Here is a 25,915-nt window from a genome sequence, read left to right on the forward strand (position 1 = left end):
ATTTACTTCTTTGCTGGGGTATCAAATCGAAATGTCAGATAAAGTTGCATGTTTTAGATCCTCCTGTGAGAACTCAAAAAAGGCAAGGTTTCTCATTTTTGCCCAATGGATTCGTGTACCTCTTTAACTAACGATTTTGAGGTTCATTACTGTTAGTTGGATTTATGGCACCAAACACACAAAGCCTGGGCCATAAATCTGAGCGAGGAAAAAACAAGCTTCCATAATGATACAGTCTGGACCAAGATTCTCGGTTAGTAAGATATTTATTTTATCGCTGGGTTCAAATGGAGGGGGGAAGATTTTAATTTTACCACAAACTTTTGAATTTAGGGGGGCCATACATTGAAATACGGTTTGCCAAATTGACCAATCATAGTGCGTGTATTAACTGAGTGATATAATAGTTGTCCTTACTATTTTTTTTCACAAAAATCAGAGCTAAAGAATCACCCCAGGTTACTTTAAGGTTCTGGATTTTCACGTATCAGTATCAAGGAGATGTGTCTGGTTGCTCCTGCAGTCTAAAACTGTCTGGTAATCCTGCTCAAGAACCAAATGCTTGTAATTTTACACTGGTAATGTATACACGAGTTGTGTGCTATCACTTTGTTTTAACAAACCTGTAAGTTGTATTTTTTTCTCAGTTCGTGACGGGGCGATATGCTACAAAATCCTGCAAAATCTGATTGGTTCCGAGAGACGGGCAGTATTCTCTTCTCCCCATCCGGGAGAATTTACATAGTCCTAATCACTTCTGGAGTTTTTTAAGGTTGAAGTATTGATTCTGGAATAATACTTGTGACATTTCTACTTACGCTTGAGGAACCTTTTAATTTGAACCCATCCTTTTCTTGGGCGCCTGTTGTAAATTGTATGGCCAAACGCTCAATTCCCAAAGGAACAGAAAAATTACTATTGCTTTCTTTCATGGCCGATTAACAGAGAGGAAGGAACAAAATGCAGATGGTGGCAGTGTGGACAGCAGTGTGAGCTCAGAGATGACGGGGTCTCCAGTAGCTCACGACTCCTCCCCAAGCCCCATCCTCCCAAAAAGGTTTCTGGAGAACGTTCAGGGCCGTAACTAAGGTAAACTCTTTAGATAGGTCATAGCTATCCACAAACCCAAGGACGTTCTCTCACAAGATCCTTCCGGTCTAGGAATGTCATTATTTCTCTTTAGAGGCATCATTTTCAATTCACTGACTCACACTGTAACCCACCTCCGTGAAACAGTGTGATTTAGTCATCTTTAGCTCAGAGGGGTGTCTTCTATACCCAATGGTACTCACGAGGAAGAGGTCTTTCAAATGATTTGCAGACCAAAGCGATCAGTTCAATTGAGACGAATCAACGGAATCAAATACGAGTGTATAGTGAAATAAAATTTAGACGACCAAATATCGGTAACAAAGTTTTACATCTTAATTGTTTACCACTCCTTGTTAAATTCCCACTGCCGTTTAAAAGACCATGAAAAAGTGGAAGGCTAGCCAATGTCAATGGAAAGAGAGGAACAAGGGTGAGAAGGCAAAAACCGAAAACCGAAAAAAGAGACTTATGCGGATGCCTTTAACAAATTTGCGTATTTTCTTTCAAATCTTTCTTGACGAAAGATAGATCTCGGTCCCTTTTGTCTGAAAGAAAACCTTTTAACGTCAACGTACTGTATTGGACTCATGTGGAGCAAAATGCGATAGGATTTGTTTCTCGGCTGATTTTGGTTAATATGGAGTAAAAAACTGATGCTAAGTCCGCGCTTCAAACAGAATGTTAACGAAGTTTCTATCACGGAATCGCTTTACATTTCTCAAATTTTCAACTTACGCTGTAGATTCGCTCTCGCTTTTTAAATTACACCCCAGAAGTCATTGCCTTGACCTTCGATGTTTTACCGCAATTCAGTTCAATCTCAGCTCTGTATATTGTTATGATACTTCAGTAAGTCTTGTTACATGTTCATTTCAGTCACAGCACAGCTCATCCAGCAGTGTAGATAGCATGGGGAGGGCGGACGACAAACCGGTCACTAGTGCCCCTTTACACCGGCAACCCAACTTCTTGTCTGAGATGAAAGTGGTCTTGGGAAAGCAAGCTCAGTCTGTTGACATATTGCTACAGAGAGCGGAGATGGTACGCACATAGCTTCCTTGTAGAATCACCAATTTATAAATTTAAAAAAAAGCACGATACCCATTAGGTTTGATGATACTTTCTGGCTCAGCAAGAAAGAAAATTGTGTTGAATCTCATGCGAGTAATAATTTGAATGTATATACCTGGTCAGATGAATCATTATTTTGAGTACTAAATTATGATAAGTTGTTACTTGGTTGAGCAAATTTATTTACTCGTGGAGATGCAAAGTTTTGATGGAGACGTCAGTCATGTTCATGATAGTTACAAGCATTTTCTTGACATTGGTCAGTTGTTTATAGTTTGGTTTTTCTCCCTAGGTAAATTACAGCAAGATCAGAAGCCTCGACCACCCCTCCCTGGTAGACAAGCGTCGCCTCCTGTGATGGAGACCCAAAGGAATATTCCTTCATCTAATTCCGCAGGTTCCCCGAAAAGGGTCCCTGATGTGCATCTAGACCAGGGTCCACAGTGTCGGTACCTCACAGGGCACCTCCTCCAATACCTACACGACCAAATTCCAAGAATGCAGAGGAACGTAGGAAGTCCGATGATGTACAAGCAGTTGAAACGTCCCTATCAAAGGATTTGGCAAACGAGGTTATATCGAATGACCCCATACTCGAAACAAAAACTCTTGAATCTGCAAAGCTTAACAATGATCAAAGTCAGAAACCGAAAATAGGAAAAGCGACAGGAGGCGAGCTACTGGAGGGTCAGGTTCACCTTAAACCTGCCCCGGTAAAACAACAAGGCGACGAAATTACCGGCGAAGGCGTAAAAAAGCCCAGACACAGACCACCGCCCTTGCCACCTCGACCCAAGAATTCAACAAATGCTCAGGAAGACACGGATGCTCGTAGTGTGGAGACCCAAACAAGTCCTCCGCATGCTAAACAAGGAAAGTTCGGCAAGGACTTAAAATTAGCGGCTTCAACCGAAGAGATTTATAAAGTGCCTTCAGTTCACAACGTTAGCGAGAAACCACAGCTTAAACCGAAACCCAAACCGAAGCCAAGACCGCGCGCAAAACAGGCTGAAACACAAGACACAGAAAATGAGCTGTATACAGCGGTGCCCCCACCACGCCCTGTCGAGGGGACAACATTGGGAGTTACGCGTACCCATGGGGAATCTAGCAGCGGCGGTATGGGAACAAACATGGTTAGAGTAGAAAGTAAGCCGTCAATTTCGAAAAGAACTGAGTTAGAAGTTTCGAAAAACGAAGCGGAGGACCACTCTTCGCCGCCAGTTCCGTTGCCACGAGTTAAACGAGCTTCGCACTCATTAGGGGAGATGGTGGAAAGAAAACTGCATATAGAGCACATCGATCTAACTCAGAAACCCTACACAGATGCGGTAAGTATAAGCTAACGTACAATGCACGTCTGTTTGATCTTAATCACTAACCCTTCCACTCCCAAGATCTCGTCAGTAAGTCTCCTTACTGCCAAACATACAATTTATGATGCTAGCAGGGAGAATTTGCTACAGGATCAACCAATAATCGTCAAGTTGATATTTTTTTGTATTCTCATCAACTATCTGCTTGATACTGCACTGATATTTTAAGGAGAAATTCTGTCTCGGTCACTCATGGGAGATAAAGAGTCAATCAAGTTCCCTAGAAGCTCAAAGTTTGTTGGAATCTGGTTAGTTTGAAGGGCCTCGTTCTTAAATCCGTTGTCAGAAAGTGCGCTGTTATGGGTGATAAAAACCTGAACTAAGCTTCGCAGCCAATTTTAAATCTTGAAATTTTTCTTTCGAGATTTTTTGAATTGTTTGTTACCAGACCGTATCAATCTTCTCTATCAATGGCCGTCCTTTTTAATTTTCTCTTCTTGATGGTATTTTTATATATCCTAGAAACTTGGAAGTTTTCCCTGGTTCCCGAATGAGAAATCGACTCTAATTCTGTGCGTATTTCTTTTAACAACAGACTACTGCTATTGTTTAGAAACCTCACACTCAGCAATTCACTGCCGTAAATGTATTCTATTGTATATTTAACCGACGAATATATTTTTTTTCTTTCTAGAATGGTTGCTGGGGTGTCCCAGTGAATCTTGTGGACCGATACGCTGAAGAACTCCGCCGATCACACGAAGAACTCGCTAATATTTTGGAGAGATTAAGAGTCGGGAAGCTAAAGCAAGCTGGTAGAACAGCTGTAAGTAGACAAACTGAAATTACGCTGAATTTTTTTTGGCCTTTTTTATGGTTGATTCGGTTCGGAAACTTGTTTTCGCTTCAAAGTACAACGATTGAAGTCGATGTAAGTTAAAAAAAAAGAGTGACGCATCACTTTTAAGTGTTTCTTACAGATAACGTTTGTGACAAGATACCCGAAGATCTACTAATATAGATTAGCTTTCTCTTCACTGATGACAAATCGCCAAGGAATCGGCAGACTATGGCAGTCCCTCCTTTTTGACGAAATCCCACGCGCGAGACAAAAAAATTAGCGAAAAAAAAAAAATTCATAGCTACTTAAACATGCATGGGATAAGCTTTTGTTACTGAAAAAGAGTTCTTCCTTTTTTCGTGTATCATTTGATTGTTTACGATTCCCACAGGTTCCCTGTAACGTATCGGAATTAAAATTTGCAAGAGATCCTCTCGGAAGCTTGGGAAGTATGGAAGAGTGGCTGATTTCATTAGGTCTACCCATGTATATCACCAGTCTTGCTGAAGTAGAATATGACGACATGGCAGCCATGCCTGGTATGGAGGAAAGACATTTCCAATTTGCGGGTATATCAGATCCTAGGCATATGAGCCGGCTATTGGCTTCAGTAGAGGAGATGAGTAGGTGACACGAAATAAGGGACCCTAAAATGAGCTCCACTATAGTGTTTCCTGAAGGACCTGTGATATTTGGCGCCTTTCTAAACCAAGGATGTCAAAGAAATCATTGTTGACAAAGAAGCTACTCGTCACTTAAAGACGTTATTCGTTTTGGTGAAAATATTGACAAAATTGTTGTGAAGAGTGCATTTCAAGAACATTGCAATCAAGAAATATGAATATGAAACATTAAGATATTAACGAATAACCAGAAATTCAAATAAATTCATACATAGATGAATTGAAAATTACATTGCAGGAAGGATTTGCTTGTAGAGTTAACAAAATGAGCGAAGCCGGCTATATCAAGAGTCGAGCGAGCAAAACGTTTTATTAATTATCCGTTGTAATATGGTAAACAGGCTGCGCTGCACGTACGGTGCTCCTGTTTGTTGTTTGAAATAAATCAACGTGAAAGAAGCCCTCTGCCTGGTCACCTACTCTCTTTTTTCATTATACGATCCAAGGCTGGAAAGTTTTGGTCCGAACGATAAAGTCAATTTTTTCTTTGATCAGTGAGTTGTCACGGGATTTGTAGCCTTTTCATACTTTGAGACCGGTCACTTTTCTTCACCGGGGGAGGGAAGGGAGGTTGGAGGATTTTGGTTTTGTCACTATAAAAAATACCTAATTCCCCTTGTAAAGCATTGTAGTATTGTAGTATTGTTACGCCTACCCCTTCCCTCCCCCCCTCTACTCATTCACAGTTAATTGGCACTCAATTGTATATATCCACCTTTATACTCTATTGGCGACGACCGATGCTTCTTCGTTTCTCCCTGAAAACCATGTAATCCTCCCTCTGGCGGTAGTTAACAACTGGTCTATTACCTCGGTGTAATTCTCTCATGTCCACTCATTCCACGCGAAAGCCTTACTTTGTATTATTCTCTCGTAACCGTTCATCTATAAGAAAAAAGCATCACCTCATTTGTGTAAATTGTGTTGTAACGGAGGACAAGTTAACTGGCTTAAACCAACTACCCTCTGTAGTAAGATTTCCGCACAACCCATGATTCAATATCCATACAGTTCTTGGATAAAGAAAACAGTGGCGAAAACAGCAGATTGCCTTTGGGACTACGACTTTGTTTTCCAATAATGTGGGGCTGTGCGGAAATCCCATCCTCTCGGTAAATAAGATAGAAACACTTTCTAGGGGTAAATTTAAAATTTTATCAATTCCATGAAACTACTATAGGATACAAAAAATCCTACACAAAACATTCATTCTCATTCCTACCAAGTGTTCTGTTCAGTTGTGCAAACCTTTGAGGCGAGTTATCAGTCATGTCAAGTTATAAAAGCACAAAAAACCCTTTCCATTGGCCAAGCTTCGGAAGTTGTACTCGAATAGTTGGTCTGTTTTTTTGGTTGTTTTTGTTTTCGTCGGACGGAAACAGGGCGAGAGACCGCAAAATGCAAATAAGTTCAGAGATTTGCACGTGCTGAGTGAGCCTCGACTCCCTCGAGGATAAAAACCTTGGGTCGAGGTTGATGCTGAATTCATATGTTTTTATAATGATAGTTGTGTTAGTTACAACGAACAGCTGGTTTCTCTACGGTGGCCAATTTACGTTATCAACTCGGTTGATAAGTACCCAGTTATACTCACCCACCGACGCAGCACCACAGTTTCTTTAGAAACTCACCCCCTTAATTTATTTGCTAACTTAGCTCGAAGTTAACTCACATAGTGGTGCTCATAATGAGTGAAAAAAATATATATGTGTAGTATTGGGAGACATGATAATAGTACAAACTCTCAGTGCTTATGCAAGTGGATGACTTGAAGCTCAAGCGTCACGCGAAACTGGGCTCGCTCTTCAGCGCGTCACAGCGCGCGCACCTTGTTTCAAATTCCTTTGTTACGTCAGAATTTCCGTTGGAACACAAAGACGAAAGTGACGCTCCTTTTAATGCTGATACGCGGTCAGTCTTTAAAAACCTACCAGGATAGCTGTTTTTGGACCTCTTTCTATATCAGTGGACTTCAAAAGAAATTAAACATTTTGTTGTTCTTATCTCTTTGCATCACGTAAGTACGTTTTCAGTTCGTGCGAGTAATTTCATTTATTTAGTGTCAAAGACTCAAAAGTTATAGTCACAGTTTTATTTAATTTTTAGGTAAAATTACAAGCCAACAGCACCGCTGGATATGATGGACTTGTTTTACTTTTTCATTTGCTCCTTAGCTATCTATGCTTGCTCGCATTCAATCTACGCGGTTTACGGTTTAATACTGGCTTACTTACGACGAAAAAGGTAAGCGGAAAGATAAAAAGGAAAAGGAAGTGGTTTGGGCACGGAAATTTGAGAGCAGAGCCCATGATCAGAGCAAAGGCTTTACATTTTTATCAAATTTAAAAAAAGACGAACCCTCTCTCGCGAAAAGATCTCTACAAAAAGTTTTGTTTTTCCGGTGCTGAGAAAAATGGTGATCGCAATGTTACCGCAATTTTACCGGTCTTCGGTCTTTTGCAACACTACACTGTTAGAATTTAGCATACTTCTCACGACTGGGATTCCTTAAAAGTGCCCTTACACGATAGCGAAAGGGGCAGAAAGATCTGCTCATACAAGGCAATTGGCTTAAACTTATTAGAAAGCATGTCTGATTACCACCAGATTTTCAGGTTTGTCTATTGTGCTTACGGGTGCTTTACCCCAAGCATTTTGGATAACCACAATAAATTCACTTCTAGGCTCATTTGCTTTTTTCTAAAAAAGGGAACCCTTAATAGTACCCGAAGAGCCATCAACAGAGGAAGAACAAGATGAAATGAGACCCGAGGACGAGACAAAACCCGAGGAAGATGACAATCTTAATGAACCAGTTTGGAGACCAAAACTTAGGAAAAAGCGCAAGCGGAAGACACAGGGATGGTAAAGACATTGCAGGGCTTGAAATACAAACTGCAAATAGAATTGGAAATTTGATTCTCATCGTTTTTATTCTTCCTTTTATGATTCAATCTGAAATATACTTTAATTTCGTCATGGAATGAACACAACACGAAGTCCACTATTTCGTTTATCCTTTTCCGAAAATATTGTCCTTCTTGTTGCGGTGATTTGTTTATTGTTTTTTCGAGGCAAGCCCTTGTTGTTTTCAGTGCAAACACAGGGTCTTTTTGACAGACTAATGGCGCGAAGTTCAACATGTTGAGTGGAAGGAAAGTTCTTACCGTTTCCAAGGGTTACTGATAGCAGATCTAGACTTTGTTGCTTCCTTTCACTTCTCCATAACCTCGAATAAGTCGATAGCACATATTGAGTTCGAGCGTACACTGGGAGATGTATCAATCGATGAACGTGGAAAGGTAACTGCTGCATTGTCGCCCACAGATCGATCTGTACTACAAGGCGCGCTGATGTGTTACTCAGTTATCCAAGCCTTTTGTATTTCACCCATACCAGCAAGTGACCAGCTGGACACGCATTCCTTTCTTGTTCCGCCGCAAGGCTGGTGACATTTTCCGTTTATAAAGCCTTATCAACACTTGGTCTCCTTGAGCTTGTGTAGTGCAGTGAAACTACAGCTCTCACACCGTCATTTCATAACCACACTAGCGTTTTTAACAGTGAAGAACTAGCATTGTGGCCCACAGGGGCCCAGACTGCTCACGGTGTATTGGAAACAAACAAGGCTTCCTTTAAGGTGCAAACCCTTCTCCATTTCTGAAGGGTATGACCACTCCCTGGCGTTTCAATTCACTAAGCACTTCGAGAATACCGTCAAGTTCAAATCTAAATTTCTCGATTTCCCGATTTTTTTGACGTACAACCTGTCTCCATCTTGCCTCTGTTTCTTCTTTCTCGATCTTGGCCGTAAGGTGTGTTTTTTCTATAACCCTCTGTAAGTCCACTTCTCTTTGAGAATGCTTTTGTTCAAGAGCTACAATTTTAGTCTCTAGTGAGTCGAAGTGGTTCATTTCGGGTGTAAACATCTTCTTAGCACGTCTCAGATCTGTTTGAAGTTGAGCAACCTGCTGTTGAAGAGACTCCTCACGAACCTAACATGAACAAGAAATCGATTAGTACCGAGAACAAGTACCAAAAAAATTCATAGGACGTTCCTTGTTCACGGCAAGCTTTCCCTTCCTTTTCGTCGAGCTGGGTTCGAAATACATACCAGCAACGAATGACCAACCATTTCATTACCGTTACAGGCGCAAGCTAAGCCAAGGACATTACGAATGGGAAACTGGTATAATGAGTAGACACAAAATTCAAGTTTTATTGCAAGGATCACCCAAGTCAAAGAATGCACATGAATAATAAATCTGGACGATAGCTGCCTTCAGTGTATTTATCAAACCCTAAATTTTTAAATGAGGTTATTACACGGATTCTAAAGAAGATAAAGAAAGATCCACGACCAAATGATTGTCCCCTCCCCCCGCTTTAACAACCTTCACAACCCATCTCGTCGTCGAATAAACACGTCTCTACAACTTTGTTAGCGCCCCCCTCTCCCCTCTCCTCCCCCCCGCGCGCCACTTCCGGAAGGTTTCGGGTGCGGTAGGAGCCAACCATAGACTATACAAGAACATAGGCTGAAATAAGCAGCTACCCAAAGTCAACCTAACCGGGAAGGGAGGGAAAAAGGGTTTTATCTTCCAGTCTACTAACATTTCACACGGCAATTAAGCTCAAGGAAATGACATCTTCAACAGAGTAGACATTATTTTATCCTCACCTTTGCCGCTGCTATTGTCTCTGCATTGACAGTTGTATCAGCCATCTTCACCTTAAGTCGCTGAATAACAATCTCCTGACCTGCTAGCTGACTTTTCAGCTCAGCTATTTTGGAAGACCCGTGTTCTGCAGCAAAACCAGCCTTAAGCTGATCAAGCTCACGTTTGTGTTGAGCCTGCACACTTGCCAGCTGGTCAGCTGCCTCCTCGCGAGCTAGCCGGGTACTTCGCTCGCTCTCCGCTAGAGAAGCCTGGTAACGAACCCGTTGTTGATCCATATCCAGAGACATGTGCGAGACCTGCTCCTTAAGGCGCTTATTCTCTAGTGTTAAGTCATCGACAAGAGGGTCTGGTTTGGGACTCGTATACCTATCCACTAAGTGACCTTCTGTAGCAAGCATCTGTTCTCTCTCACGCTGCAATCGATTACATGTTTGCCTCAAATCCTCCAACTCCAACTCCTTCTTTTCGAGTTTTTCCTGAAGAGGTTGAATCGCGAGACTTACATCGTCAGTCTCTCGTTTCTCTAACTCAAGTCGCTTCCTGCGAGTAGCCTTTCCACCCTCAGCCGTTGTTGCTTTAGACAGAGCGTCCTGAAGGACTTCTATTTCAGTCTGAAGCAGCTTAACTTTCTCGTCATTCGCCTCACGCGCCCTCTGTAGCTCCTCTTCGAAAATTTTAGTGCGCGTATTTGATCTAACTGTTTTTTCATTCCGTTCATTTGCGCGCTGTAAATCTTGCTCCAAGTCTTTAACTCTATCTTCATACTCCAATCTCAGCGCATTGTACTTTTGTTCGACACATCGTATTCGTTTACTTGCTTCCTCATCTTTATCCTCAAGTTCAGCCTCGAGCTTTTTCACTCGGTTCTCGAGGAATGCGTAAGTCGGAGAATGTTTGCGAGGTGACTCGGTCGTCAAGGGCTGAGCTTGGCCTGGTGCCGAGGCAGCAGCGTAAATAAGAGCAGGTAGGGAGTTTGGATATCGGCGTTTGATGATCTCCTCCATCTCACGGACCTTTAAAAGAAGGTGACAACAGATGTAGCAACCTCTTAGTTGTTATAAACTTTCAATGAAGCATGCCCACCATCTCTCTAATTTTTAATTGAACCCCCCAAAACTCTTTACGTCAAAATAACCGTTGTTACTCAGTCATTTTTCAAACTTTTTAAAGCAGGAGTGTGCTCCAGAAAAAGAGAAAACCCTCCTTTAAATCTCAATTTTTGTACCTTTCCATTAAGAAAAGGTACGAAGCGTTGTTGATGTCTAAAATACCTACTGAATGTCTCTGCGTTGTACTGAAATAAATTTTGGAGAATCACGCAAAATCTTCAAGTTAGGAACTAAGATATTACATAAAGTAAAGAGTTAGTGTAACGTCACCGCCACCTCACCTGCCGCTCTAGATCTTGAATCCGCCTTGCATCATTAGCCCTCTCCACTCCCCTTTGTTTCTTCTCTGCCACTGTTTGGCCGTGTTGGGCCTGTAACCGGACAACAGTTTCTTTAAGCTCACTGATTTCTTCCTCTTTCTTCTTCAGCGTGATTGCATCACGGTCGAGAAGGGCCTGGGTCTCAGCATACCATTTGAGCTTAGTGCGCAAGCGTTCAACCTCTGCTGCGTGTCGACTTTCAAGTTCGGCGATTTCTCTAGTGTTTGAGCCTGCAAACGATCAAAGACAGGATTGAAATTGTTATATTTCAATTGGCCTTTCAAAAAAATTTGACGAGCCATGGCCAACGTCAGTGAAATGATGAAATGAAGTTTCTTCAACTGCCCTTGAAACAGAATAAGGATAAAATAGTTCTGAAAGCTTTAGGAATATTAAATCAACTATTTCTCGATCGAAAATGACAAGCCTTGTTCTTTGACTAACAGTTTACAAGTTTCTTGTAAACACTTCTGGACGGCTTGTTTTTGAATAAATTCGTGAATGACTGTTTCTCGACACCGAAGGAGGATGTCGCAACGAGATTGGGCTATTCAGCGTGCACTAGTTCCGACATGTTGGTTTCTATCATTCCTATAAAGACTGGTTCATCTGCTCTTTAAAAATTATGTTACTTTATGTATTTATTTCTCGTTTCCTGTTGGGAAGCCCATAGCAGTAACTCATCTGCACAATGAAGCATGCCGAGAACGATACCATTGGAAAAGTTTTGTTTTATACATAAACAATTTCCCTGGACAAACAGGGGTACCACAGGTATACCACATTCCTCCTTATACCTTCCTAACCACACCGTAAATACCAACCTAAAACTTGACTGCTTTGTTTCACTGCAGCATCTCTCTCATTTTCTATTCCTCTAATTCGTGTTTCCAGCTCTTGCTTTGCTCGTCTCAGTTCATCCGCCTCGTCCTGTACCTCACTCACTCGTCTCCGCAATGACCTCACCTCTACTGTCAATTGGGAGATTTTATCCGCGCCTAGTGTGGCAGAACCTGGAGCTGGCAAGTCTGATCCAGGTCCCCCGCTTTCTCGTCGTTCTATCTTCTCTTTCAGGATGGCGAGTTCCGATGCTACAGCAAAAAATACATCTACTAGTTCTATCGTGACCACCAGTTGAAGTTATCAAGTGGTATTTGAGATTGTTTGTCAATATTCAACTGTCTGGCAGTTGATCTACATGTATGTCCATCTATAGTCGTTCTGTTGATGTCTCCGTAGGACAGTCTAATTGTTTACCAACAAAAGGGGTATGTTTCTTATGAAACTGTGCTGTTGCGTCGGTGAAAGGTAATAATATATAGATTTAGCCAAGCCTAAAAGCGGAGCTCGCATTTTTTTTTTCCCACACGTCTCGGGTCTTCCGACTCGGAGCACAGTGCACTGACCACTGGACTACTGGACAAAGCCGTGGCGTTGGCATGCCCGCGGTACAGTTGACCACGCATGTTAAAAGTAGCACCTTGTACGGTCGTACGGTCGTACATCCAAGTTTTTTGGTGGGTTACTACTATTTTGTATAATTATAGGGCTACGCTCTGCGAGCTCCGCTATTAGATGATTTGGTTTTATTAACTAAGTTAATAATGTAAATTGGCTATTGTGAAGAGTTTTTAAAGCTGGCGTTTCGAGCGTTAGCCCCTCGTCAGAACAAATAGAGGGCTAAAGTTCGAAACTTCAGCTTTAGAAACTCTTTACGGTGCCCAATTTACATCATTAACTCAGGTGATAAAGCCAAATTAACTGTTCATCAGTATACCAGCGTTCCTGTCACTCAATGTTTCTATTTATTTTATTAGTTCAGGCAGGGTGTAGGCAAAGCTCCTACACCCCTAGCTGCCCAGTTTACATGTCTCCCGCCAGTACGTCTCCTCGTCCGTCCGACCGTCTTTTCCCCTTCCCCCTTCTCCACTACAAGCCACAAACTCGAGTAGAAGACAAAAGAAAAAAAAAACCACCAATTAATTAAAAAAAGCGCATCGAAAATCTGACATTCTTCTTACCCAGCTTTTGGTTTTCACTGAACATCCTGGCCTCGCTCGCCTTCTCTTTGGCCTGTATTTGTTTGAGTTCTTTATAAAGCCGTTCATTTTCTTGTTGATATCCTGTTAAAAGTTGTTCTTGTTCCCGAACCTCCTTCTCCAACCTTTTCATCTCCTCCTCAGAAGCAACCTGGTGAGAAAGAGTACGACAGATGCGGTCTTCTTAACCTAACATTACTGTAATAAGGAGATAACACATGAGGATGACGGAATGTATCAACTTAAAGGATCCTAAGATGGGAAACAGTACTGCCAACGAAGAGGACTCTTACGCGCGAACCAGCAGTCTCTTTTTGGCAAGAAAATTGCTGCAATCTTCGTCATAAAAACCATAATTTTTTCCCAGAAAGGTGTGTTGCAGAGAAATTTCATAGAGCCCTTTAAACCTTAACAACTTAACAGACAAATATCAAAAAAGCCTCAGAGGGATGAAAGAGGTGCGCTAAAGGAATCGAACGCGGGAAAACGCGTTTAAGTAAGTTATAAAAGTGTTAGGGTAAGCATCTGATTGGTTGAGCTAGTAAGTGGCGTGAGTCTCGCCTAACCAATCAAGAAGAGCATTTAGAAGCTAAACCAAAGCAAATTTATTCCCTTGAAAGAATTTCAAGCAGTTAACATCAATAATGTATGGTAATTTGTAATGAGGCTCTGCTTAACTAACCTCTAACCTTCCACCAGCAGCTACTCTTTTCCTCAAGTCAGCCTCTTTCTCAGTCTCGTTAAACTTTGACTGCATAACAAATAGCTCTTGTTTGAGCTCGTGAATCTGACTTTCATATTCAAGACGGCACCTCTCCTCTCTTCGTGACCACTCCTTCTCGCGGGACGCCATATCCGCAATCAGTTTGTCGTTCCTCTTCTTCTCGTCCTTCCATGCAAGTTGCCAATTCTCCACCTCAGCCTGCAATGCCCTTTCGCGGGACAGTCGGTGTTCGTCGGACAGTCTCCGGAAGGATGTTCGCGAGACCGATTTGGCGGGCTCGTCTTCGGACCACCTTGCTGGTGGTGGCTCAGTGTCTTCATTTCCGGGTCGGACGATATGTTTTAAGTAGTTTGCAAATGATTCAACAGAAGCAGCCAGCTCTTTTGCTGACGGACTTGTGTTAGTCGGTTTTGAAGCAGCAGGACTTTCAACAAGCAGCTTTTTACTTGCACCAAACGATTTCTTGGTCTGGAAGATATCACGAAAGAGAATAATTAAAAAAACTAAAGGGATGTTTAAATAAGCTTACTGTACCAGACACGTTTTTCAAATTTAGACCGGTTTCTTGTTGGGACATTTGATTTGAAGGATTTTGGTGAACTTTTAAGATCCACTGAAAAACGAAGACCTCTTTGAGACGTTAAGTGGGAGATTATACAATAACACAACGACATATTGACATGATCGAGATTCGTGATCGCGAAATGTCAAAGTTGTCGGTTTGCTGTAAGTTTACAGTAACGGTATTATAACGTTACCTTACAACCCTTTTAATAAACCAGTCTTCCATACGCAGGGGGTCCTATAAAATCCATGTTTCATGGAACAATGCTGGTATCGCAAAGGAAATTTTGAAACGGTTTATTCATGGATGAAAATTCGGACTACATTTCCTCAGAGACAAGACTAACCTTCGTTTTACTACTTCTCATAGTGGGCGTGGGAGACCAGGATGGACCAGATGAAGGAGAAGGCTTAAAAAGACTGCTCTTGTCTGCATAACTGCCAGACGCTTTGCCCTTTTCCTTCTTGTGCTGCGATTTTTCTACTACCGCTGTTTTCTTGCCGGGCTTTTCTTTGCTAAACTTTGACGCTTTCTTACCCGACATACTTGTCTCGGTGCTCTTCTTGAGGCTATTCCCCCCTGCACCTTTCCTTGCTCGTGCTATACTCTTAATACTCTGCAAGCTCTCCGGGGGCGGAGTGTCATCATCATCATCATCCTCTTGCACTTCCTTTTCCGCTCGCAATAAGTTCACGACAGGCTGTAGGCTGAAACCACTCCTTTCATCTGCCGGTTGCAGGTCATATCCACGCCCATCCTGAGTATTTCCATACGAGCTGCTGGCCACAGGGCTAAAGTCTAGACCCCTTGCCTTAGATGATGGCTGAAGATTAAAACTACGCCCTTCTTTTTCTGGCTGTAAATCAAACCCCCGCCCTCCTTCAGTCACCCCAGGCGACGCAGCGACAGCAGACAATAAGTCGAAGCCTCTTGCCTGTGGTGACGGCTGCAGACTGAAGCCAGCTGCATCATCAACAGGCTGCATATCAAATCCTCGCCCTTCCTCGGTATATCCGCCTAGCGCTGGAGCCAAATCCAGACCGCGTTGTTCCCCTGTGCCTGACACAGTTCCTACGCGTGTTCCTCCATCAGATGATTCGACACTAGACTCAATGCCGGCTTTACGATCGTCTTTTGCCCGCACAGGCTTCAATCCAAACCCTCCTTCTTCGTTTAAAGAACTTAGCTTTTCTTCGCTAGGTATGACACCACCGTCTTTAGTGGAAACCCAGTCATCCGTCACCACAACCGGTTGTAGGTCGAAACCCCGAGAACGCGTTTCCCCTTGTTGGTTTTTTTCGATGACAATCTGCCGTTCGTCCGGCTGGTCCGTACTCTGTTTCGCTGCTTCAGATGATGGAAGATCGAAATTACCTGTAAATGGTTTGAGAGTTACGCGATTTAGAATCAAGATTTAGAATCAAGTCCAAGAACTGAAGCATCGTACTGGAGACAAATTCACTCATTCTAAGCGGTGAGCTTGTGGAGACGCGCGAAAAAGTGGGCGAGCGAAAGGAAAAGGCCTCACCTTGGCCACTCCTTTCCAGATCCCCGCTGAAATTCGCTCACCTGTCTTTTCGCTCGTCTCTAATGACCGACAGTCTGGCACAAGCTAGACTCAAGTTGACCAAAACATATTTCAAATTTTTTCAATTACGAGGGCATCTTGGGTAGCTAGTTTGGACATAGGAAAGCGTAGAAACAAATAAAAAAGCGACATAAGGACGATTTCGCAAAGTAAATCTACAGAATACTTGGCATCGTTAGGGAAAAAAAAGAAACCCGATAAAGCGTTGCTTCCAAGTCTTCAAAGGTTTATAACTGATAAAACATGCTCAATAACGAATTAAATGGACATAAAGGGAGATAAAAGATAGCAATATTACTAATACACACTTTGACTAACTACGTAAATGCTTCAGGTTAAAAGCGTCTTTGCGCATAGAAATCTGGAGCTCTTTCAAAAAAGGAAGAAATGCGCAAAAAAGAAAAAACCAAAGCTAAGGCGAGATACTCCCAAAACAACCAGACCGGAAACTACTCTAGCTTGTAATCTGGGTAACATGCTCCGTCTCAGTCTATTAAGTAGGCTACCATTTTGGCTCTCTCGCTGAGTACCTGAGTATTTGGAGCCTGTGCCAGTAACAGTAAGCTGGGCAGCTTGCAGCGCAGCTTGCAATTCGTGAATGTCTCTTGTACTTCCACTCGCCTCGTAATCAGGTCCGGTCCTCAACAAAGATGCTTGCCTTTCATTTTTGGACGTCGGGCTCTGTTTCGATCCTGAAAAAGATAATATTAATAAAACCTCAACTCTGATCTCCAAGCCAAAGGAAGCCTATATGTTTGAAAGTAAAAGTGAGTTGTTACAAAGTCCTAAAGACTTAGAACTTTTAACGATTAAGGATATTACTGCTGTGTCTCGTTGCCAGGGGAAGCCAAGCGAGGAAAAATTACTTGTACATCTCTTTATAATATTAGAGTGCAATTCTACCGAGAGTCGTAAAACTAAACGGAATCAGTGAAAGTAGCAATAATGGGCAATAGGCCTTAAGCACGAAAAACGAGAGTTACCGAGGGGCGACGAGTTTGAGTTGATCCTTTGCACCCTAACATTAATATTCATTTTCTCCATACTGTTATCTTTCCATTTTCTATCGTCCTTAAAAGGAGAATTTATTTGACAATCACAAGCTGAATTAGTCTGCGATGATTTTCCTTATCCTCAAGACCTTAATGTCTAATTCCGCGGTGATGAAGCAAAGAGAAATTAGATCCCAATAACTCTTAGCGTATATAAGGATTAAGCGCCTCGTTGGTTGCGAGGGAGCAGGGTAGTGCGAGGTTTTGCATTACTTCACAAAGCGAAGTAAAGCAATACCAATGAAATCCCGGACGACCTCAGAAATTCTATTTAAATTTGCTCAGTGTTCATTACTGACCTTCAGAAGGGACACCACCTTGAGGTTTGTTTTGTTGTGATAGAAGATTCAGCGCTGCAGCAGGTCTCTTGGTTTCCAAAGTAGAATCTAAAGATTCCATCAAAGAAACTAAACAACAAAAAAAGTGTGGAGAAAAGTTTCAACGAAGGTCAAGAGATTATGTTTTTCCAATCCAAAAATACACAAGGAACTACTGCACCGAATATTGAATTACAAAAAATATTATCACAATTATTGATGTCGACTGACATAATAACAATACAATAATTGATAATTGTTGATACTAATAGTGATCAGAACATCCCTGACCTTCGTATGGGTGCACTACTCGACAAGGTGTTGTTGAAACAAAAAAAAATTCATCACAAGAGGCAGTTATAACAAACGAAAACAACACAAGCATTCCAGGAAACTTTAAGTAAAAAAAAAAATTGCTTGAAACGCGGCAAAAAAGCGCGCGGAACGAGTAGCCATTGGTTCTAGTTTTGTATATATGCTTGGTCGAGAAGGCGGCGCGAATTCTCCTAGCCAATCACAAACAGTAGTGAGCTTCAACCAGTGAAATTATAGATTACATTCGAAACAGCTGGTAATTTATTAATAGAAAATGTTGATAATAAGATAGGTCTCGGTCTGCACGTGTTGAAAATCTTGTCTACAGATCTTCATCTGAAATTCGTTTTCATCTTTTGCATTCTTAACCACTCTTGTTCCCCGTTTCTTCATTCTGTTGGTTTGTTGGTGTTTGTTTACTCCCAACAAATGATTACCTCATGGTTTTACAACACACATCAGTAGTCCTCTCCAACCGTAACAATGACTCGTAAAATCGAAAGGATTTATTTGTTTGAATTTTGAAAGTGCACAAACCTTTGGACAGCATACTCGGTTTAGCTACTTCAGCAGGCTCCTTATTAGTGAGAATATGGAAAATAGAATCATAGTATCAATATTTACCGCAAATCAAGACAATTTTAAGGGTAAGCGAAAATAATTCCTCCTTCATGCAGCGTTTGAAACAAACCCCATACCCGAAGTTTTTCATCTACGTTTTTGTCCTGTCTCTTCACTTTATATCTTTGCGCATGTCGAAAAAAATTAGCCTTACTTTTTCAAGCTCGTTAGTTGCAGTCATGATAAATATTTTACATCCTTAACTATACCTGTTCTTTTTGTCTATGCCTGCATTTTAGATATTTCACCACACTGATAAAGTATTAAGAGTTTCCTAGCGATACGAGCGCTTTTCGACTGAGCGTCGCAAATCAAAAGCAAAGAAATCTTAAAGGCCAATCAGAAGAGAGAAATATACCTTTAAGAGCCAATAAGAACTCAAAGTAAAACCAACCACACTGCCTAAAGCGCGGGAAAACGCGGGCGACCAAGTCGTGATTGGTTTTAACAGGGTTTTAACGTTTAGAGCGTTAGCCCTACGTCAAAGCGATTTATTGGACCAATCATACAGCGAAGTAGAGCAAAACCAATCCAATCCCAGATTACTTTTTATCACTCGATCGAAAATTGCTCTAACGACACTTGATATTAAACGACCTTAACAAAGCACTTAATCAATAACGCACGCTTAAAGGTCTTCTGTCCTTGGGACATTACAGCTGGTGCAGAAAACACAACACCGCCTTGAAGAAGCCTTTCATTCATTGATTCACAATTTTCCTTTTTTAACTTGCATCATACCGGAGCTGAAGGCCTTGCTGGTTGTTCAGTGTCATTATCATCGGGATGTTCATCGTCTACTTCTCCTTCTTCTTCTTCTTCTCCTTCTTCAAAGTTATCACTATAGTCTTCACCACCCAACTTATCGTTCTCTACCTCTTCAACAGCTTTGTCTCTTTGATCAGAAGTTCCTGAAGACATGAGTGAAAAATAGGCTTACTTTCACACAGTTTGACTCTACAGACAATACCGGTAACTGTTTATTATAAGTTGATTTCTACGGTCATTATCAAATTGACAGAACTGTCTGTTATATTCTCATCATTATCACTACAATGTTTTTTCCTTCAAAAAGAATCTGCCTAGCAGTCATTTTGAAACTTAAAACGTGAGAATTAAAACCTCCAAGGACATGATGATAATAAAGAGTGGCAAGCAAAAAATGATGCTGGAATAAGTCTAACCAACAGGAACTTCGTTTTAATAAATTGGCCATAGAACTAACTATTGTTAAATTCTGTAGATGTAGTCATACTTGTCATTAAAAAAGCCAGAGTCTGCTTTGTGATTATCGAATTTTGTTTACAACTCATCTAAATTAAAAAACCAACTCGGACTCCAGTCAATCCTATTACCGTTATTAGTACATAAGTGGTACTCCAACCTGTTACATTGAATATAGAGTCACCCAGTTCAGCTCCTGTTGCTTGCAGGTGTTCATTGTCAAACCTTGAGATCCACATAATAAAATTGAAAAACTCAAATTAAAAACCAACAAAATGCACACTTTGTATTTGTTTTCTTGTTTGAATCAATTACAATAAACTCCTCCTTTGGAGAGTTCAAACCTTGTAATAATGGTCACTGACAATCCCAAGGGATTACCGGTAAGTGACCCTCCTTAGTGAGTGTATGGAATTCATGTTTTCACAAAAGCACCAAGGGGCAATTACAAAAATTTTTGTTTTCTTTTTTAATCCCCAGATAACAGGCTTTGGTCACCAAAAGTGACCAAATAAATAAATAAACAGAAACTATGATTCACATTTTGTGTCTTCAGCACTAGTAAACAGTCATGAAGGACAAGATAAAAGTATTTAATTTGGTTTCCTTCTTATGACAAGCATTTGAAATAACTTTTAGTTACCAAACAGTCACATTCCCCTAGTTTTGGCAATCAGCTGAATGTTATGTTGGGTCCTGCTGCAGAAATTGTGTGGCAGGGAAGATATAAAAATGCCCAGAACTAAAATGGAACCCAATTGTTGTGTTCTTGAGGTGCCACCTCAGCAGATGTGCCCAGGCCACCTTATAATTTAGTAACGTCAGAGATCTAAACACTCCCGTCAAGGAGTCCAAAGTACTTACTGATTCTGTACATCGGCTGACTCAGAAGTTGATATTTCTTTGAGTTTCTTGTTGTAATCTACTGATGATGAGCCACCCTCCATATCTTGAAAGAATCTTTCTTTGTCAGCTACCTCATTCATGGTGTCCAGTCCCATGCTGGTATGCTTGGCAGAAAATGATTGGGGAACTGGAGAGGATTGACTAGTAGTTGCTCCTGTTTTTGGTTCATCTACAGAAGACAAAATCACATGAAAGTTAGGAGTGAAAAAATAATTAATTGTTGTGAATAAATACTGAAAAAATTATCACAAAGTATTGACATGAATTATAAATAAGTGTATCTAAATCATGAACTAACATACCACTGTGGCTTAAAGTGTCCTCAAAGTCTTCTGATCCAAGCCTAAAACAGTCCAAAATGTTAACCAAGAGTTTTAAGCAAAGTAATGCAATTTATTAAAAGAAGCTATTTTATATATGTCTTGAACACCAGAAACCATATAAAGATTATCAAGAGATTTAATGTGCCTTGCCAAACAATGCAGCATTCACAATAAGTGCATGGCAAAAAAGGCTGAGGATAAGAATAACTTTATTGAACATGGTCAAACACTTTGCCATAGAGCTAATTAACAGGTTTCCACTAAATTTAAACATAATAAAAGTAATTTACAATAATAGCACTAATTAAATAAAATCTACTACAACTTTCCAACCACTGCCCAAGAAACATGCAATGGTCCATCAAAAAATTATCAAATTAGAGCTAAAAAACCAAATAATAATATTAATTATAATAACATCTGTAATTAAAACTAGTTAAAAAGGAATCTTTAACATGAATGAGAAGAAATGTAAGATCAAACAAAAAACAGGAAACCTCTTCAGTATTTCCTCATGTGAGGGCTTTTTCTTTTCCATGGACTTTGCCAGACCTGCCATCAAAGAGGAGACAAGAATGCTTAAAACAAATTATGAGCCACACGCACACATACACACACATCACACCTTTCTTGGTAAGAGCTCACTGCCTTTGGGGGAGCTTATGCATGGTTTAACTGTGAAAAGCTTTACATAACATGAGGGTGGGTAACGATATTTAAAAAAAGTACTGTGCCGTAAAATGGGTAAGCTTCTAAAGAAATTGTGGTGCTGCATCCATGGGGGCTATTACAGCATGATTTGGTTTTATCAACTGAGTAGATACGGTTCTAAAGCTTGAAAAACTCTTCATAGTGGCCAATTTACACTATCAACTCAGTATTGTGCTATGAAAATGGGCGAAGGAAGCATGTCCTTGATCATCAATTATTAAGGATACATAAACCACTATAGAGAAATTTAGGAAGTGCACATTTCAAGAGTAAGCCTCCTCTGATTAAAGTGTTTTTCTCGATCTAGATATACTACATACTGTAACCTTCTTCTAGGCTGTCTTTACTCATGGACAGAGCTGAGGTATCAATATAACTTCCACGAGACATTGCTGTACCACCACTTTTATCAGGATGTGCTTCTGGTGTGGCAACTGCCGCAGTTGTATCCTGAAAGTATTTGATAAATATTATTCATGACATAAAGGTTTTTTATTATTTTTTTAAATATATTTTTATTATTGTTAAGAGCACATGACTATCTTTTGAATCCAACAACATTTTGTGCTGGCGTTTTTGCCTGAGTACCATCATTGAACTACATGTACTTCAGTATCTTGTGGCTAGCAATGCAGGACATTAACAAATTTTGTTTATTGTGTAAAATTTACAGAGGCAAGTTTGTAAATTAGGTTTTGCAGTAATGAACAAGAGAAAGTTTGAGTGGAAGGTGGATTGAGCTTTATAAACTAAAAAAAAAACAGCCAAAAACAGGATGTTTCACTTTCATCATACATTATTTGTTGTCTCTAGCTCTGGCTTTCCTTCCCCCAATTTGGAAGTTTTTGGTTTCAGCCAACTTTGTCGAACAGCCTCAGTTTTTTTCCTGTCATCATCATCTTCTTCCTCTGCCCACCATGGCATCTTTCCACGAGGCTTTGCCTTCAGATCAGGAGTCTTCATGCGAGGAGAGCCAAGGGAGGATTCATCAGACATGGACTAAAAAAACAAAAACAGATCTGTGAACATTTCCTGTTCCTCACTAGGTTGAAGTATAATAATTTCTAATATTAACCAAGCATGAGGAACATCTGAGTTATATTGGCACAAGGTTGTAGCAATACAGACATGACAGTGCAGCAAGGTCCATACAATAATGACTGAGGGCCAATATTCCACAGTAGGGCTCAAACAAGTAAGGTCATTCATAGCTTATTACATGGAACTCAGACCATTAACTTGTTTATTTTGATTTTGCCAGCTTTCACAAACAAAGATACAGATACATGGCTTATAACTGTCTCTGTGGAAGGCGTCTATATGACAAAAAACTAACCAAGTAACAACCAATCAGAATGCTCAGATTTATCTGAGGACTGTCTTTCCATATAATAATATTATGTTAATAAAACGTTATTATCCATCTACAATAAGCAGAATTTTTTCTTCCCAAACAGATAGTTCTTCTTCATAATAGTTATAATGTAGCAAGAACTTTAAGAAAAGACAATCCAAAAAGATAACCTGATTAATAAACAAAATATGCCCCTAGTACAAGGCTGTGTAAGCTTGCATAAGGAATTAGTCGATGAAAGTATGTAACATTTGCCTGGAGGATTACTTCCTCTCATTTCTATCCACCCTTACAAGGCGCTTGTAGAAAACTAAATCGCCATGCATTAATTATGCTACTCTCTGAAAACACGTATCCCATCCAATTTTGTTTAAGAAAGTCGAATAAATTTCTGAATGTCACTCTTTTGAAGTTTAAACACAATTTGTTTAGCTTACCTCATTCAGGAACTTCTCAAACTCGGCGTCCAAATCAATGTTTTTTGTCTTGAATTGATCTCGCAATTTATTCCAACGATCTGACATTTTTCCTTATTATATTTATATTTCTTTCTTGTGTCTGACGTAGAAGTGTATTGGATGAGATTTGGCTCTAAAGAAAGGAAAAGCTAGGAGTTAAAAGACCAGAGATTCTGCCGCCATATTTTCAAAATGAGTCAACCCAACTTTGTAACCGAGCTTGAAGTGGCCGTGGAGAGACTAGGTCTAAGTGCTGGTGAGATACAGAAAGTATAGGAGACTTTGTAGACTCCATGTAAAAGTACTGCTCGACTTTCTTCCAAATTATGCTCGTTTTTGAAAATTGTGCTACTCATTTGAAAACAATCGTTCTCATTTAGTGTCAATAAAGCAGGATATCTTCTTTATTTGAGTTACATACTTTCTCTGATAAAACACAATTAGCTACAGTACTTAATTCCAGAGAGGCAGTGATTTTACTCTTTGACGCCACTTTGTTGCCTGTGAATGTAAGAACTGGGACAGACGCAATTTTTATTTCCGGTGTGCCCAATCCCCTGGATTATGCAAGCACAATTTAATCCATAGGGGCCTAATCGACGGTCTGTTTGGTTCTTGTCAACAGGAGGCTGTTGCTTACATTAATTGGAGAGCTTGGTGATATTTTTTCCACATTAAATGGGATCATAAAAGTGGAAAAGAGTGAAAGGATTGCTGACCTACTTTTCAAAGCTCTAGCTCTATTTCAATGGGAGGAAAAAAGGAGACTTCGATAGAAACTTTTTGACACTAACTCTTACTGTTCACGCTTAGTTACTTATGGGCGACGATTTGAAACTACTTTACATTAATTTGCTGTGCAACTGTCGCTCAACTTTCATGAGTCAAATAAGGAAAATTGTGAGGAAAAAAAAACAGTAAATTGAACAAATGATAACGATGAAAATAACATCAAAAGAGAGGAAAATACTACATCTTTTTTGAAAAAAAGGAACAAAAAAACAAACAACTGACACTTACCAAACAGTAACAGAAAAAATACAACAGTGGCCTAAAGAGATACCTGTTCAGAAAAAAAAAAAGAAAAAAAAAGAGAAAAAGGAAAGCAAGACAAAGATGATAATAATAATAGGGGGAAAAAATAGAAAAGACAACAAAATCAAAATGCAAATTTCACGGGGAGGAGTTACTCGGCCCCCAAGCCAGTTTGAGAGTTACCCCTTGTCCGCCAGCTCCAAATCATACTCGGGGAGAAGTTATTCGGCCCCCAAGCCAGATTGAGAATAACTCCTATAGCGTGATTCGAACCCGCGGCCTCGATGACCTCTCCTGTACTCGTTGCGCGCCTACGATTACCAGTCGACCATCTGGAATATGCATCATTAATTAATATCAATTGTCGGTATGGAGAGTTTTTAAATACCAGGTTGGGGGGGAGGGTGAGGAAGGTTGTCTTACTTAGAATGCAATGGAGCGTTTCCGGTCAAGAATAATGGAAATTAATCATACAAGCAACTGATAGACGTGATATAAACGAGGAATATTAGCATATGTCGTATTAGCGGACTGCCTCGTTTTTCGGGGCTCGTCAAACACGACGTTTCGGACATTTTTCAAAGAAGCTATCGAGTGTGTGCGTCGGGACATTGTTGCAAACTGGGTATCACTCATTTTTACCTCTGTGGACACAGTTATCATACATCAATTTCATTAATTTAATGTTCACTTTGCACCAAACGCGGCATTTACTTGCGTAGCATATTTAATTAAGCCCTCGATACATAGTCACAAAATATTCCCATACTCCACCCGGGCGTTAATTTTTCCCGGGTAATCAACTCCTCGACAGCCAGAGCTGTCCACGGTCTGTTTGGTCCTTGTCGACAGGAGGCTGATGTTTAAGAAATAATTATTATGCTCGAAAGGCGAATGAAAGATACAGATATTTGTCAAAGTGGTTTACACTTTAAATTAAACTAAGCTTGTTTGATGACATCCCTAAATTTTCCTTCACACCGCTACTGCCTTTGATCAGGAAACCACGCGTGAACAGCAAAATGCTTTTCGTAATCATTAGATGAAAAAATATATTTTTTAATTTATTTAACGAAATCAGATAGTTCAAGGTGTGCAACCATTAACTACCAAACAGACTCTAACGAATAAAAGACGAAACAGTTTCTTTTATTTGTTTGTAGATTTTTGGAGTTTTTTCGAGGATAAATATGGTTCACCGGAAAGTCGTTCACAACCAAACTAGGCCTGACGCATGATGTAGTGTAAATAGTTTCTTTAATGATGGGACTACACAAGAATCCTTCAGTCACAGAAATTTGTTAAAATTGAGTCTTACGTTTTCAGTGATCTTGTACTGAAATGTTGTACGTCTTGTGTTTCTCTCTTCACTTCTCTCGTGCTCTAGCTGCTTTCTGCGTGCTCTACAACAGAACAGAGCACTGTCAAGGCTTCTCTATTTGCTAAATATACTGCAGTTTGTAATCTCTTGCCTGTTTGGTTTATACAAAGAAACGATATATTTGGTGGAAAGTTGCTCGAATCTGCTTCAGTTTCGTCGTAGTCCCAGCTATTCTCAGTGTGTGTGCG

At 40.4% G+C, this 25,915-nt stretch overlaps 2 protein-coding genes across 2 annotated transcripts; one reads left to right on the plus strand and one right to left on the minus strand.

The window, feature by feature from the left end:
* Nucleotides 1-226: 226 nt before the first annotated feature.
* On the plus strand, nucleotides 227-5,402 carry LOC136283525 (SAM and SH3 domain-containing protein 1-like). The gene is given in 8 exon segments (XM_066172502.1): nucleotides 227-253; nucleotides 492-578; nucleotides 1,969-2,107; nucleotides 2,110-2,133; nucleotides 2,456-2,584; nucleotides 2,587-3,494; nucleotides 4,174-4,305; nucleotides 4,712-5,402. Coding segments are annotated over 8 exon segments (1,686 nt in total). The 3' UTR covers nucleotides 4,952-5,402.
* Nucleotides 5,403-7,930: 2,528 nt separating this feature from the next.
* LOC131793733 (centrosomal protein of 162 kDa) lies at nucleotides 7,931-23,501 on the minus strand. The gene is made up of 18 exons (XM_059111206.2): nucleotides 23,291-23,501; nucleotides 22,295-22,498; nucleotides 21,826-21,949; nucleotides 21,286-21,340; nucleotides 20,768-20,808; nucleotides 20,424-20,634; nucleotides 19,720-19,784; nucleotides 19,077-19,246; nucleotides 18,252-18,291; nucleotides 17,382-17,489; nucleotides 16,561-16,722; nucleotides 14,789-15,816; nucleotides 13,836-14,345; nucleotides 13,136-13,304; nucleotides 11,939-12,205; nucleotides 11,076-11,344; nucleotides 9,685-10,698; nucleotides 7,931-8,998 (listed from the first exon to the last, which is right to left on the minus strand). Exons 1-18 carry the CDS (start codon nucleotides 23,375-23,377, stop codon nucleotides 8,639-8,641), a joined length of 4,884 nt encoding a protein of 1,627 aa, XP_058967189.2. The 5' UTR covers nucleotides 23,378-23,501; the 3' UTR covers nucleotides 7,931-8,638.
* Between the last annotated feature and the right edge of the window lie 2,414 nt (nucleotides 23,502-25,915).

This window comes from Pocillopora verrucosa, chromosome 9, assembly GCF_036669915.1.
Source record: "Pocillopora verrucosa isolate sample1 chromosome 9, ASM3666991v2, whole genome shotgun sequence".
In the NCBI taxonomy this organism is placed as follows: domain Eukaryota; kingdom Metazoa; phylum Cnidaria; class Anthozoa; order Scleractinia; family Pocilloporidae; genus Pocillopora; species Pocillopora verrucosa.